This window comes from Microplitis demolitor, chromosome 2 (genome assembly GCF_026212275.2).
Source record: "Microplitis demolitor isolate Queensland-Clemson2020A chromosome 2, iyMicDemo2.1a, whole genome shotgun sequence".
Lineage (NCBI taxonomy): Eukaryota > Metazoa > Arthropoda > Insecta > Hymenoptera > Braconidae > Microplitis > Microplitis demolitor.
This window is the reverse complement of record NC_068546.1, coordinates 14,560,805-14,578,203: the sequence shown is the minus strand read 5'-3', so window position 1 is coordinate 14,578,203 and position 17,399 is coordinate 14,560,805. Positions and strand designations below refer to the sequence as shown.

At 33.2% G+C, this 17,399-nt stretch overlaps 1 protein-coding gene across 1 annotated transcript; it reads right to left on the bottom strand.

Moving 5' to 3' along the window:
• Positions 1-12,786: 12,786 nt before the first annotated feature.
• Positions 12,787-13,950, bottom strand: LOC103574944 (protein lethal(2)essential for life-like). Its single transcript, XM_008554514.1, has 2 exons — positions 13,364-13,950; positions 12,787-12,811 (listed from the first exon to the last, which is right to left on the bottom strand). The coding sequence occupies exons 1-2, from the start codon at positions 13,948-13,950 to the stop codon at positions 12,787-12,789; spliced, it is 612 nt and encodes a 203-aa protein (XP_008552736.1).
• Between the last annotated feature and the right edge of the window lie 3,449 nt (positions 13,951-17,399).

Here is a 17,399-nt window from a genome sequence, read left to right as displayed (position 1 = left end):
GTGTTGAAGCGATTCCACAAATCATTGAGGATAGCGAGTTCAACATCAATAGCGGCGGCACCTTGGTTAGCGAGTACTTCATCAGTTAAGCGAGCAGACATATTGCGCATCGTGTCGATGCGGTTCATTTGAAGAGTGACATGAGCTTCGGCGGCCATCTTGGTAATACGTGGCACACAAAATGGACGCGATGACGTGAACCCGACGCTAAGTTTTCGATCTTTTTTCTCTAAAAAGTCTTTTTACACCGGTATGTAAAAAAGATCACCCTGGGCAGCACTCTAGCAGTGCTCAGCAATGCCCACGGCACTTAGCGATTTTCACGACACAAACTGACACTACACTTTTTCTCACAATTTTTTTTAGATTTTTAATTTTTAAATAATTTTTAATTGTTTAAATTTCGCCAGATCCGGCTCGAAGGACCAAAATGTAAAATGAGCGAATAAACTAATTGGATCTGGTTTAGGCGAGGCTACTTGAACAATTAAAAATTACACAGATTTTATCACAAAATATATTATAGATTTTTTAACATTTATTTACACCTTAAAAATTATGAGAACTTATGTTCAAGCGAATGCGACTAGAAAATAATACGCGATAGCGAATGCAAACTCACAGTTATTTTATTTACGTATAAATTGGCACGTGGTCAGTAGCGGTTAAGTCAGCAATAATTAATTAACAATTAATTATTAGCGAAAGAACAATTTATTTATTCTCAATAAATAGCAGCCTTGATATACTGTCTAAATATTGAGGATAATTTAGCGTAGCGATTTAGTTATAATTTCACACAAGTTAATTACTGAAGCGGTTCAAGCACGAGGTTGCAGGTAGCAATGACACGTTGTAGAATCGTCTGAGCGAAGTGGTTAGACAGATAGTTGTAGAAAGAATATTGGTAGCGTCGTTAAATCGTCGAGAAGCTTGGTGTCGACGTGGCAGCCTTGCTGCATATAACGAATTTTCCTATTGGCTTAAAAGCGCGCCAACAGGTATCAGTTGATAGCGAGCTCTCTCATAGGCTGACCAATATAAAACGAATTTTGTGATTGGTCAGCTTGTAGCGGGTTCTCAGGACGTCTTGACACGATCCTGAGTTAGAAATTGTATGTGCCGGGCCCAAATAGCGAGTGACCCGGCACTATTCTGACCTTCAGTCAGTAGCGAGTTCGGCAACTCCCGAAGCGAGCGGAAATGCACGAAGCTTGATTCAAATTAATCAAGCTCGTGACTGAACAAAATCAAAGAGATGTTTATGAGATCAGAGTCATTACATAATGTTAAGTATATAAGTTATATCGGTGACAGCGACACCAAGACATATAAAAATATTTGTGATGCTAAACCGTATGGGGATAAGGTAAAGATAAAAAAAAAGGAATGTATTGTTACGTCTAACTAGTAGCTTGTACTGTGATGTTGGACAATTTATTATAATTATTATTTTCGGCCCTAGTCTTTCGACAAATAGACCGGGATCACACTGAGTAATTATCTGGAAGTTTGGTTTTAAATGAAAGATGTTGAATATACGAATTTAACTACTATATATTATACAATTGAAAATTTTGATGATGTGAATACAATAAACTTGATATTAAAAGTATTAGGTGGCTAGTCCGCTAACTCTAATTTACAATAAAATGGTTACGATTAAATTGATTTTAAATACTAGAGAGGACTACAGAATTTTGTATACAATACGTTCTTCATAATATATCCGTGTGTTGGAAACGGTTCTATATTTTAACATACATAAAGATTACGGTACCTGAAGTTGTGGAGATTGGATTATTTTTCTGGTTTACACTGAGTTTACTGTACTGTACTAATCGCGGTTACAATTTGTTTGACGTAAACTTGATATTTCTAATTTAATTATTCACTTACTGAAACAATATTTACTAAACGCTAGCGATATAATTAATAAAATAAAGTGTGAAAACACTTGCAAATAAAGTAACTAGTACGGAACTAGTGTAGAAGTGTGAGAACACTTGTATTTAAATTTTCTCATCCTTACTGACCCAGGACTGAGAACTGAGACTGAAACTCTGACTGAGAAAACTGCTACCCAGAAAAAAACTCAAAAACTACTTTTTTTTTTATTTTGCAGCCCTTTTTATGTGTCTTCTTTGTTCTATTTTGTCTATTGTTTGGGGAAAAACTGTGTCCAATCGGAGCACAATTCCTTTGGGTCCTTTCCCTTTCCCTAGGATTTTCCGCTAGGGAAGTGGTAAAAGCTCACCCCGATGCGGGCCTATGTGTGTGCCATCATACACCCACATACACAATATTCTATAATATTGTAACTAATTTCTAATAATAATAATTATATCTTATAAATTTTTCTTATGACTATTTCCTTTTATTTATTTATCTAAATTTTTTATTTATATTGGATTCATTATTTACCTATATATGATTTTTTTCTTTCATAATTTTATTAATTTATTTATTTATGTAAGAATTTTTTATTTACTCTTATAATTTTTATTCATTCGAGTTTTATTTATTTATTTAATTATTTATGTAAAATGTTATATTTACTCTCTTAAATTTCACTTATTTGAATTTTATTAATTTATTCGATTATTTATGTAACATTTTAAATTTTCTCCTTTAATTATCATCATTTGAATTTTACGTTTACGTGGACACACAAAAAATGTTATCTACAAAAATGCACTAAAAAAATTTAAGGGCTTAAAAGATTATATTATTTATCTATTTTATTTATTTAACAATGAGTCATTGTTAAACCTTAAATTTCTTTTTTTTTTAAATATTTTAAGTACACTTTTGTTGATAAAATATTTTTGTTAATTCTTATGAAAGTGTTTCTAAATGTTCTTTGGGTCTTCATTCTATTGCGACCCGTGGGGTCATAAAAAAATGCATTTGGTTGTTTGCTCTAGGATTTCTACGTGCGTCAGAGCAAACGAATTTACTAATTCTAAACATTTTACAACTACATTATTTCTTATCACTCTAGGGTTATTAAAAAAATAAAATCTGGTCGCCACGTATTTTTTTTTCAATGGATAAATTTAAGTAAAATATATAAAAAAAAAAAAGAGAAATAATAATGTTCAGCTTTTGAGCTGGACGTAACAGTATCACTCACGTACAGAAACGAATGAGCAGTTGACTAAGGACTCTCAAGAAACAAAAGACTAAAACGAAGAAAAAAACCGGAAAAAAAGCAAAAGCAGGGAAAGGTTTAGGCGGAAAACGTCGATTAACGGACAAATTAATCAATGAATTAACAAAGTATTACGGTTTGGCAATAAGACGAAACTCTGAAAATGTTGATGAGATGTATAATGCTATTTGGCAAACTTTTCATCACCTGAAGATCCACAACATTTTCTTTGTCCTGAAGGTGCTGATTCGTGGTGTAAATTTCAAAAAGCTGTGGCAACAAATAGTTTGGGCTCATTTGTTGAAAAAGCACTACTTTTTGCAGATATTGCGGAAGCATTAATACCGATTTATGAAGATCTATCAGATCCTGAATTATTAGAACGATGTGTCGGTGGATTTACCCAAAACAATAATGAAAGTTTCAATTCATTAGTGTGGCAGATTGCCCCAAAAACTAATTCTTGTTGTTCTCTTATTGTTGAAATAGCTTTATATATTTCAACAATTATTTTTAATAAAGGTGCCTGGCAACTCTGAAAATATTAGACCAACTCGACATTAAAGTAGGACCAACACTCTACTCATACTGCGCTGAGCGCGACGCTAGTCGGGTAATGCTGCTGGAGATCGCATGGAAACGGTCCGTAAAAAAATTAAAATATGCAAGGTCACTACTGAAGATAACGAGGAAGAACCTTCGTATGGCCCAGGACTTGATAGTTTAATGTAAGTATGGATATTTCTTGAGAGACTTGATTTAAAAGTTACGAGAATCGACTAAAAACTTTAAACGCATTTTTCTCGAAACTACTTTTTTTGAACTGGTGGTATCTGTAATTTGCATAAATATGAACCGATTCGCAACTTTTTTTTTATCGTATTGACCTATTCAGTGGCTAAAGTCGTACATAGGGGATTATGAAAAACTTTGATTTTAAAAATTTTTTAAGGCTGTTTGAATCCAAAAAAAATGAGAAAAAAAAAACGAAAAAATTTTTAATACGTTGCCATTTTTTTTTCAAATCCAAATTTTCAAAATCCCCTATGTGCAACGATAACGACATGCACACAGATTACAACGCGGCTTGGTTTTTTTTGTTTCAGATAATCCGTTTTTAAGTTAAAGATGACACCGTGGTGGGTGAAATTATTGTGTTGTTCCACAAGAATGTTTATAACTTTTTAATAGCATGATATTTTTTAATAAAAACTTAGGAGAGGTATCTTCAATGTATACTGTATAAAACAAAAAATAACCCGATCCCCAAATTCCTTTATTATCCTAGTCGAAAAAATTCCCAAAAATCACCTATTTTTGCGATCCTCACAGTGGCTATCCCCGTTAAATAATCATTAATAAAAGAAAAAATGAAACAAAAAATTATCAGGAAACGTTGGGAGGAGATTTTAATAATGCTTTGACTAAATTCTAATGGTTTTTTATTTCAGATAATTTCCAGCTGAGATACACTGTTCACCGCAAATCATCTTTTTTTGAAGACGTTCTGGGAAAAGCTCCGTCACTGGCTTGTTTGCAGATACTTTTACATAGAAAAATTACCTAATGTTGTTGAATATATACTTAATAATGTTCAAAAGGTTTTAATAAATTAGCTCAATTCATACGACTAAAAAAAAATCATAAAAAAAGCGTTTTTTTCATGATTTAGCCCGTACCCCTCTCCCCTCCTTAATGGTACATCAAAATATTAAATTAAATATATTTGATTTTGATATAAAAAATTTTCAACCGAAATTTGAGTTTGCTTTGATCAAAGATCTTTCACGGCTAGTTAAAACCCAAATTACAATGGCAAATTATTCTTTTGTGATCGATGCTTTAATCATTTCAAATATGATTATTCATATGAAAATCACGAAGCTGATTATTTTAAAATGAATAAAGTCCATATGAAGTTTCCAAAAGAAAAAGATCGAATTTAAAAATTCTAGAACTACCGATATAAAAACACGGTACCGTTTGTTGTATATGCAATAGACTGGTTTAAAAAAAATGATTATTTTTTTTTTTTTAAACAATTCCATTTATACCTTCGAGGAGGTGTAGATAGATGCCTGTTAAAAGGAGAGCTCTTAATACTAATATTCATAGAAGTCGCTCATCGCAGATTTTTATTTCCCATTAAAATAAAATTGGGAAAAAAATTTTTAAACTTTGGAATTTTATATTTCGGTCTAGAAGCGAAATGCCGGGATGAGCGATACATACACTGTGAAAAATTTCCAACAAATTTTACTATGGGTGCATTGTAACCCCGGACCATAAGAAAACTGGTACAAAATTTACAAGCGTCCCATAGTAAACGTATGCGCATAGGTCCCAATCGTGTCGTCTGCGCATACCGTTTACTATAGGACACTTGTAAATTTTGTGCCAGTTTTCTTATGGTCCGGTGTTACAATGCACCCATAGTAAAATTTGCTGGAAATTTTTCACAGTGTATTTTTATAGAAAATTAGTTGCTCTACAAAAAAAGCTTTCTTATCATTTTTCGACAAATTCACTCCTTCAAAAGTTATTCAAGGTTAAAGTTTAATTAAGAGTAAATTTAAGTTTATTTTCTTGATTTCTGACAAAATGTTGAAACTTATCACTCAAAATTATAAAATCATTCATAACAATTTTAGATTTAGAAATCTCAAGTTAAAATCATAAATAACCCTATTTAAAGGTTATTAAAAAAATAACGAAAATTTTATATTGATCAACACACCGACTAGGTACCTTCACTCTCGAATCCAGTGTGCTTCTTTTTAATGTTGAGAAGAGAAGAGCAAGAAAGGACCCCTAATTTCACGAGCAAAACTAAGACACACTTACGTTAGTTCTCCGATCCCTCTATTTTTACTCAAGATCGCAGTCGCGTGATTTATGAGACATAAGACATCGGCCCTGACATTATGCTTGTCCACCGATGATTCTAGCTGTCTCCCCCCCCTCCCCCCGGGAGCTCTCATTTTTTATTACCCAGTAACAGGAGCCGTCCAGTAGCCGCTCTGGTGTTCGCCGATACCTCTTAGATGGCACCCCTCCACTCGTTGATTTGGAGGCCAAGCCGAAATGGCACGTGCCACCAAGAACAAGTCCATGTTTACGCTTCCAGAATCTTCTTAAATTAAACGTACAATAATTCTCACTCTTTTAAGGAGACGCTGAACTTTTTTTTGATAACCAGCATCCGAACTGAAAATTCATTTAAAAGGAAACCTCCAATTCGAATACCGAATAATTAAGAAAATGATTTAATTGTCTTTTTTTTTCTCTCGACTTGACCTCGGGTACCGCACGTGCAGAATAAACCGCGGAAGGAGAAGCATATAAAAAAAGACGCTAGTACAGTGAACATCTCCTCTTCTGGTGTCAGGTTCAGGGGCACGGCTCGGTTCCCCTCGATTTCGGACTATATAAACCCGCAGTTTTTCGGTCTAATTGTCCCAGTGCAGTCTAGTCCTGTACAATCTTCGTATCTCAATTAAGTTAAAACTCCGTTGTACCGCGCATCAAAGAAATTATTACCACCCAGGGGTACTGACCGAACGAACGTAGAATACTGAGTCTTAGCCAGTATATTATACATTTTGCGAAAACCAACGATCGTCCAACCAGCAACAACCACCATTTGTACAACGAAGAGCTGAATAAACTTATTAATTAACAATTGTAAGTTATCCAATCGTTTTTTTTTTTTTATTATTTCTCTATAGTAATTCTTCATACTGACCCTATTCCTCATACTCATTACCGTAACGACGAGGTCTCCGTCGCCTGAGTAAAGAACTTAAGTGGCTTGACTCGAAATAAGAGACTGTATATGATATTTGTTATTATTGCATGTTAGACGTAACAGCATTCTACTAGAATTGCAGTTATAATAATAAATTATCTAAATTTGACTTAAATCGTTCAAAATTTTGTATTGGGTAGTTTATTTTAAAGTTGGAAAAATTAGTTCTCGAGGTTGAAGAATATTTGAAAAATCCTATACCAATGAAACTACTCAGCAAACAGCAGCAAGAGACACATTATCAGGTAACTGTTTGTCATATTTGTAAAAAAACGATCACTACAAATACCGATAAGTGTTATGATCACTGTCATTTCACTGGTAATTATCGCGGTCCAGCTCATATATCTTGTAATGTCAAATATCCAAAGTCTCATGTTATCCCCATGGTTTTTTACAGTTTATCTGGTTATGATTCACAATTTTTAATTAAAAGTTTAGCTATATTAATTATAGGTGATGTATCTTTACTAACAATTGATAAGGAAAAATATATATATCTTTATATATATATATATATATATATATATATATATATATATATATATTGTGACATTTTAAATTGCACTATATAATTCGACGCCGACACGTGGTCACTTTATTTGTTAATCCGTAATTTTTTTTTGTTCTTACATTATTTTTAACTTCCCGCTAAGAAAATCGACGATTTTCAAAAATTTCGGAAAGTTATTGTTCTCACCCCGATTTTCGAAAGTCGAGTTTTCATCAGATGTCGACGTTTTGAGGTCCTAAGAAGCTATTCTGACTATTTTCAGAATGATGTCCGAGTGTGTGTATGTATGTATATGTGTGTGTGTGTGTGTATGTATGCATGTAAACTCTTTGTAACTTTTGAACTAATGGATCAATTTGGATGGTTGAGATGGCAATCAAAAGAGCTTGTTGGCCATCAACTTTTCTAAAAATTTCAGATAATTTGATCGAATAGACTCGAAAATATTTGCAAATTACGAAAACAAAAAATTTTTTTTTTAGTTTTTTATTGATTTCTCAAAAACGACTCATACGATCGACTTTAAAATCTAATCAGCTCTAGTACTCAATAAAACGCGTCGATTGCCACCTCAAACATCAGAATCGGATAATTCGTTCGAGAGTTATCGCGGGAGAAAGAAATAGTGAAAAACTGTTTTTTCTAAATATTTTCGAAACGACTGACGTGATCGATTTCAAATTTTAATCAGCTCTAGAATCCAATAAAACGCGCCGATTACCACGTCAACTATCAAAATCGATTGATTAGTTCAAAAGATATCGGCGTTGAAAAGTTAAAAAAATAACATTTTATGTTATTTTTTCCGGATAAATCATAATATAACGTACTGAAATGTGCCTGATATTATACCAACTCATCTTTTTTATGGTTTCTTTTGATCATATAATGTCATCGAATTTGATTTTTAGTTTGAATCATATTATCAACAAAAAAATCGATAAGACGTAGTTTTTAATATTTTTATTGATTTCTGTCTCAATACACTTATTTTATTGAACATAATCAAGAATTAAATTTTAAAAACAGCTTCATTAATGATTTTCGATTCTTAAATTTTCAAACTTCAGCATAACAGGTAACTTGTTAGAGATTGAAAAGATCGTAAAAAAATAATGGCATGTGATAGCATTTTCGAGCTCGAAAATATATCTACACTAATGTTTTCGAGCTCTTTTAGGTCGAAAACAGCGGGAAGTTTTCGGGCTGGCCCGCAGGATCAACCGACGCCCAGATTTTTTTTAATAATGTAAGGTTATGTTTATTTCGACAGCTGCCGTATATTTTTTTGGCCGTATATTTACTCGGCCGATCACGACTGTTTAAATACTGTCCCGCGTCATTTTAATTAATTCCTTTGTTCAGTTGGCAACGTGGTACGAGAAAGATCCGAGACTCGCAAAATTAGTCCTAGTCATAATAGTATTAAGTTGATTAGGAATTAAGTTAGTTTAAGTTGGTACTAGTAGTTGTAAGATAGGTACTCGTTTGCTGGTCACCAGAACCCAAGAGGACAGGACCGAGTCGCTGACCATCATCTCACGGCCCGAGTAATTAACAGCTAATCCCAGCCGAAAGACGACTCATGGAAATTACCGCTAGCGGAAATGTCCGAAGTTGACAGCGGATCGTGATTTCACCTGCCGGACGACTAACATCTTCGAACAGCCTAGTTAATGAACACAAACAGCTAGAGCAAAGTAATTCACAGCAGATAGCAGCGTGAATCGAGTAATTATCCGGAAAACCGGAGTGACTTCGAAGTGACCGACCGTCTCAAGTGGGAGTGGAAATTGACCGTCACAATGGGGATGAATGCCTGGTTGAGGCCCTATCGAAGCGCCGCCAAGGGGGAAAGCCCGGAACTAAAGGCGGGAGCCTAAAAAGGAAAAACAGACGACGCTATTCTGGATCGTACCTCGTTGTAACTGACACGTGCTTTCAAGTTAGAATTTGTTTTATTAATTACTGCGAAATAAACAATTCGACATTCGAGTAATTGGTGACAATTAAGTATTCGGGTTGCCGACAGTTGAATTCTGTTTAAAAAAAAAAAAAAACGCTAACTTGCGGTGACAGTCTACGACAACACCGATACTGGTGAACTAAAATCCGCGTGCGGGAAGATTGAAGAAAAATTGTAATTGTGTGGTTGAGTCATCCGGTTCTTGTAGGAATATTCTGACGCCGTTTCCGGCCAGCCAGCTACCTCTATCGACCACGTGGAGCCGAAGGTTATTCAGGACTTCGAGACCATCGACCGGTGAGCGAGTCTGACAAATTTGTTTCGAGGGATAACTCGAGTTGACGCCGAAGAGTGGTGTAATTAAACTGATCTAATAGTGTATAGTGGGTAAGGCGTTTCCAACTCGACTTATTCCGCTGGTACATTTGAATATTCTTTTCTGTTTGTAATTTGAAATTTGATATTGTTACTTATTTTTATATACTTTATTGGATATTTGTTTACCGCGCATTTCGAGTCTCGTTATTGGCGTTCCTCTTCTTGTGTTTTCCGAATCCCGGCTATTACTCGTATTATATTAGTATTATAATCATTATTAGTCTAGTTAGTTACGTAAACATTTGGATGTTAATTGACGCATATTATTGGCTTAGTCGAGTTACCGACGGTTGACGGTCAAGTGAATTGACGTCACCTTGCCGTTAAGTCGTGATACCGAGTCTCGCCCGGGGTATGTATCTGTTGTTGCATAATAAACGAGTCACGCCGACCCCGGTAATTTATATGCAATTGTAACCGATTATTTTTGTGACATTGAATATTTCATGATTTTTTTTTTTGGGTTGAATATACGACTAATGAATTCTGTTTAAATCTGACATTTATTTTACGGTAATTATAAGTGCCTCTCCTATTCCCGATCCGCCACCCTGAGCCGACTTCTTCCGAGCATTGAGTTCAGTGATTGATACATCACCTGGCGCCTAACAACTGCAGAAGCCGAACTAAGTAAGCCAAAGAGATTGTGCGGGAATAGTTCGACTGACGGATTCCAGTCGAGCTACCTACCCGGTCACAATATATATATATATATATATCTTTTACAAAATCGATTGAAAATACTTTCGTGACATTACGATTCATAGACTCATTTAGATTTATGGCATCTAGCTTTGAAAAATTAGCTTCCAATATTGGTGACGATGAAAGGCTTATAACTAAACTTCACTATCCTGATCCAGATGAATTCAAATTAGTTACGCGTAAAGGCATAATTCCATATGAATACATATCTAGTATTGACAGACTTAATGACAAACAATTGTCTGATCATGTATCACTTTTCTCAAAATTAACCAATGAAAGTGTATCTGATGAGGATTATTTTTTTGCTCAGCTAGTCTGGAACAAACTTAACATCGACACTAGGAGACTACTCAGATTTATATCTTAAAACTGATGTACTTCTTCTAGCAGATGTCTTTAAAACTTACAGCTTAGACCCGTTACACTACTATACAGCTCCCGGTCTGTCTACTGATGGTATGCTAAAATACACTGGTGTGGAACTTACTGATCCTAAAATGGTACTTTGTATTGAGAAAGGTATCAAAGATGGGGTATCTCAGTGTACAAACCGTTATGCTGCTGCAAACAATCGGTACATAGGTAAAGACTTTGATCCACGTAAAGCTGAATCTTACTTGATGTACTATGATGTAAATAATTTATACGGCGTAGCGATGAGTATGCCACTGCTGATGGGTTCATTTGAGTGGGTGAAAAATGTTGATGATGATGTAAAGAAATTTTTAAATGATAAAGATTATATAGGATGAATATTAGAAGTAAATTTAGAGTATCCTGAGAAGTTACATGAATTCTGTAAAGATTTACCGCTGTGCCCAGAACACTTTGTACCGCCAGGATCCAAACACTCAAAATTATCAACAACTTTGTATGATAAAAACAATTATATAATACATTACAAAAATTTAAAACAATGTCTAGAGTTAGGATTAAAGTTGACAACTACAGTTCAAACAATCACCTTAGCTCAAACCATACATAGATAAAAATACTGACTGTAGAAAATCAGCAAAAAATAAGTTTAAAAAAAATATTTAAAAACTAATTAACAACGCTGTATTTGGTAAGACTATGGAAAATGTAAGAAAGCACAAAGACGTACAATTAAAAAATGAATGGGAGAGTAGATTTGGTGTCAAAGAAATGATATGTCAGCTAGGGTGGGTTGAAAAAAAACTTGTTTTTTGTGTTTCTTAGCATGGGGGTAGAATTTGCATCGTATGAAAAAAAAAATTGTTTTAAAAAAAAAAAAAATTTTTAAGGAATAATTGATCAAATGGAGTGGTTCTAACGAAAAAAAATTTTTTTATACAAAATTGTGGAAAACATCTAATAATTGATGAATGTGATTTTTTTTACTCTACGTTAATTTAAATTCAAAAGAAAATGCTTTTTATTTTTGGATTTTTACTTAAATCACAAAAATGATAGGAAAAAATTTTTTTCAACTTCTGGCTTTCAATTAGCTTTCGTAGGAACACCCTACAGATTCTAGAACACCATTTTTATATTTTTTACTACCACCCGTTCTCAAGTTATTGAAAAGTTGGGTTTTGTACTTTCAATTTAATATTATTGAATTTTTATTACTGTTTATATTGTGTTGATATCGTTCATGAATTAATTTTGTTGTTATTGATTAGTTATAAATAAAAAAATATTCAAAACTTTTCAATTTTATTACAGATTTTCATAAAATTTTCAATTAAACAGTTCAGAGTTACTAATTAATTACTCTCTCATCAATAACTTGAGAACGGGTGGTAGTAAAAACTATATAAATGGTGTTCTAGTTTATGTAGAGTGTCCCTTTAAAAGCTAATTAAAAGTCAGAATTTGAAGGAATTTTTTGTCTATTATTTTTGTATTTTAAGTAAGAAATCCAAAAATGAAAAGCATTTTCTTTTGAATTAAAATGATAGTGGAGAAAAAAAATCACATTCGACAATTATTAGATGTTTTCCATGACTTTAAACAAAAAAAATTTTTGTCGTTGGAACTACCTCGTTTAATCAATTATTTATTCAAAAAACGAGTGGGCCACCTCAAAACGTTGAGTAAAAAAATTTTTTTGTTCTTGAAAAACATTTTTTTTTATAAGATACAAATTCTACCCCCATGCTAAGAAAAATACAAAAAAAGTTTTTTTTCAACCCACCCTAATGTAAGCCAAATTTCCATAGTCTTACCATGTTTGATAAAGATATGGTAATTATTGAGATGAAAAAAGTAAAAGCCTGTTTCAATAAACCTATCTATGTGGGCTTTTGCATTCTAGACCTATCCAAAACATTAATTTATGATTTTCATTATAATTATGTAGAAAAGAACTTTAAAAATGATGAGTCTTAATTAATGTATACTGACACAGATAGCCTTATCTATCATTTCACTGTACCAGATATCTATAAAATCGTCAAACTTTATATCTCAAAGTTCGACACCTCTGACTACCCCGTGGATAATGTTTATAATATGCCATTGGTCAATAAGAAAGTCCTGGGTCTAATGAAGGATGAAAATAATGGTGAAATCACGACTAAATTCACTGAACTCAGGGCTAAATTACACGCATTTAAAACATCCAAGAACAAAAAAAGCTAAAAAACGAGCAAAGGTAGTCAAGGGTCCCACTTTGAGAACTATCACGTTTGATGATTTTATGCAATGTCTCGAAAATCATGTAACTTTAACGAAGAAACAATCTTTAGTAAAATGCTGATAATAAGCTTATTAATATAAATTAATAATAATAATAATAATTAAGAAGTAAAAATAAATACTAGACAAAAAAATTTATTTCTTGGTTTTCTTGTCGTCTTTTTTGCACACCTTGGCGCAGGCGTCTTTGCGCAGGATTCCTTCTCACAGGACTCACGGATAGCTAGTTTACCAGTGTGCTCTATTTTGATCTGACGTTCATTCTCCAATTTAGGAACGTCTTTTCTTGGAGCTCTGATGGTCAAGACTCCATCAGATGACAAGCTGGAGTTAACTTGGTCAATGTCGCACTGCTCTGGAATTATGTACTTGCGTATAAATTGTCTGGAGATCCATCCATGCTCGTCCTGTTTCTCCTCGTGTTTAGCCTCGACGACGACGCACTTGTCAACGACCTTGACGTTTTTTTCCTCAGGCTTAAACTGCTGGACATCTAGGATGACTTTGAACCTGTCCTTGTCGGCTTTTACGGTTGAAGATCCAGTGTCGCCACGACGAAGAAGTTCTGCCCAGGGTTGGTAGTATGCCAGTGGACTGCGACGACGTTCAAATGCACGTGGTGCCAAATAAATTTCCAGGATAGATGGTGTCAGTAATTGGTCAGCTGTCAATGCTGATCCAAAGTCCGGGTCCAGGAGACGGTAAGGAGCTTCCAAGTCTTCCCACCAGTTTGAGAACAACAATGGTATTAATGCCATTTTAGTTTTTTTTTTCTTCACTTGTCACAAATAAACTCGTAAGTATTTTGTTATTGCGTAGAACGCGTATTAGTTTCGCTTACTAGCGAGGTAAGAGAAGTTTATAGTTTGCTTGTTTGAATTCAACTGTTGAATAGCTGATAATAAGCGCCAGGTCATTGACAGCAGCCGCGACACCCTACCGTGGGGTTATAAAAATATGAAAATAATTGTAAATGATGATGATGGTGATGAGATAATAATTAAAAAAAAAGAGCCATCCGGCCTTACCCGGAATGGAAAGGTAGATTTCTTATTCAAATACAATGAAGCTACAATACTGTTATTAATACTTATTTTGTAAGCTTAAACATGAATTTTAAGGAAATGAGTTATGCCTTATTATTTAGACGTTATTAGAAGATTAAGCTGCAAAAATAAGCTTTTTTATTTTTTTTGAAATTTTCGATATCATCAAATTGTTAGAAACGATGTTTCAAAAAATCAAGTATTACAGTTAAAATTAAAGCTAATCGTTCAAATTTTGAGTTACTTTTTACAAAATTGAGTTAACATTTTCGGTTCAAAGTTATTTTAGGATAAAGCCAGAAAATTCATTTTTATGAAAATTAGAAAAAATTTCTAACACCCACAACTTCCAAACTAATTGACCGATTGGGCTCATCTTTGAACTTGATCAAGGTAATCGTCCAATAAATAAGTGCATAAAATTTCATTAAGATCCGTTAAGAATTGCGGCGTTATCGTGATGACAAGGCTTGTTATATTGTGCATATATATACATAAACTTTTGAGTGGATGGTATTTTTTGACTCTACTAGGTAAAATAAGATATATGGTGGCAAAATTCTTTAATAATTCAATCATGAGACCCATTGCTATTGGCCGATTTCTAAAGAAATCTACCTAAAAGAAAACTTTTGTAAATAGTTGTAAAATTAAAAAAGAAAAAAAAAGACGTGTGGCACTCGGGGACTGCCGCGATAAAGCTATTGCATAGCATTTTGTATCAACTTATGCAATTATAATTATTTATTTATTTTATTTATGCAGTATTTATTTTCCTTCGATATTAATTCAAGTTACACTTTTTGAGCGTGGTGACCGATAAGAAAACAAATTTTTCTTTTATTAAATAAATAAAAAGTTAATATTGTTCAAAATATTTTTATTATTTTACAATACATGTGGGTTTTATTATCTTACAGTAGCTGTTGGTTATTCAGGAATATTTATCATTGAAACTATAGATTTATGATAACTGAAATAAGAAACATAAGTTTGCGACTTAATATCCTCTAAATACCTAGAAAATACCGCGTCAATAGTAGTCCCATATTTTGTTGTGGACTCTTGTGGATCTTTATAAAGATTATTATTAAATCAAATGACATATCCATGTAAGATTTTTCTGCATTATGTTGACGAAATTTCCTTTGACGTTCAGCATTTGATTTTGGTACTGTTTTTATTATTTCTTCATTTTTATTCAAATCTTTCTGACGCTGATAATATGCCCTTTGACGTGCATTAGTTTTTTTTTCTTTTTAGCTCTTTACGCTTTTCTTCTCTATAAAACGAAAATATCTAGGTATAAATAACAGGTATAAATAATAGGTATAAATAATTAGATATAAATAGTGTAATGACACACCAAAACAAAATTATTCATTTACAAAAAAATAACAATATTAAGAAGTGATTATCGAATTTCGCGCGATGTACATTTATATAGATATAATATCATATATACTTTCTCTGCGCGGCATTCATGTGCATTATCTATATACCAAAAACAAAGGTACTGAATAGTACACGTGCTTGGTTTGATGGTTTCTGTTATATACATGATGAAGAATGAATTTATTTATATATATATATATATATACATATTGAGAATCTAAATTGAGAATTTAAACTATACGCGTCTGTGTGTTTGTGTGTATAAAAGAGGGCTACTTTTAATATGGCTCATTTTAATATCAAAAATTTAGGTTATCTTTATATCAGCATTATATTTTCAATTCAAAATTAATACTGCATTTGTAATAATAATAAAATGTATGTTTATAGAGTACTCACTCATTTTCTTTTACTATTTTTTCGTGACTTTCTTCATTAATAATAAATGCACTTTGTTCATTCATATTCAAAACACTTTATACACAAATTTTACAAGTACAGCTATTCACTCTTGTACATAAATACCTATACACCTGTATACTTTCTCATAAACAGCTGCTTATGTATTCGTCCGATTTCGGAGCAGCTCGTCTCGATTCGTGCGAGTTTCGTAGTGTCGTACAATACGTCTAATCGCACGCACACAATACCGTGTCGAAGACTGCCGAACTGAAACGACGTTAGACGATGCACGGCCTTCAAGCCACATCTCCGTGCCCGTTGGAGTGGGGAGCGTGAGGTTTTTTGGTTACGGAATTTCAGGATTCGGTCCCTGCGCTCAAGGCCCGCGATAGAAGCTATGCAATAGCTTGAAACTTATGTAAATAATTGTAAATTAAAAAAAAAGAGAACTTATGTTAATTAGTTTTAAGGTTTGAAAATAAAAAATACATATGTATATATTATTAAAAATTTTGTTTGTATTTATTAGATTACAGTATAAGTTTTTACAGATCCGATTTATCAATCCAGGTGATGTGACAGCTGTCAAAGCCAAGCCTTTTTACATATAATTTATTTCCACGTCTTTTTATAATTTTTTCTATTTGATAGACGGCCGGATACTTGACTTTGCTAAGATCTTCAACATGAAATCCACCTTCAATTGGCGTATCCTGATAGTCGACAAGTTTGTACGTTGTTGGATTTGTATTTTGCACTGCCTTGATTGTAAAAATTTCAGTACTCCAGTTGAGTGTGTAGCCTTTTTCAAACACATGTTTGTACTTGCTGATTCGAACTTTGTCTCCAAATTTGAATTTATTTTTTCGTGCTTGTCGCTGAGCTTGAAGAGGTTTGTACATTTTTTCAAATATCTGCTTCCCATTTTTAGCAGTTACATCAATAGGTTCCAGTTGAATGGTACGATGTTTTCTAGTATTATATTTGTGTACTAAATCTTCCAATATATCAATCCACTTATACTTTTCACGAGCGGTGAATTGACGCCACAGCCCAAGCATACTTTGAAAAAATATCTATGACAGTTAGCAAGTGTTTGTTTCCTTTATTTACTGTTGCATAAGGAATCATTTCAACTAGATCAGCTTGCCTAGTTTCATCAAGTGCTCGAATGTCAACATGACGACGTTGGTAATTCCTGCGTGCTGGTCTGTGCAGCTCATACACTATTACTAATTTTTTGTCCTCCATTTTCAACAAAAATTCTAGCTTCCAATTCTTTTATTCGTTGTGTATTTCTACTAATTAATTCTTTTCGTGACTTTATACGTTTTACTATATTTTTTAATTCTTGATTTTCTTTT

Bases quoted from the DNA above. Each gene is read 5' to 3' on its own strand.
- LOC103574944 (XM_008554514.1), bottom strand. From the start codon at position 13,950: ATGGCATTAATACCATTGTTGTTCTCAAACTGGTGGGAAGACTTGGAA. The intron at 12,812-13,363 runs GTGTGCAAAAAA...TGTTTTGGATAG, and splicing joins GCAAAGACGCCTGCGCCAAG to GTCTAGAATGCAAAAGCCCA.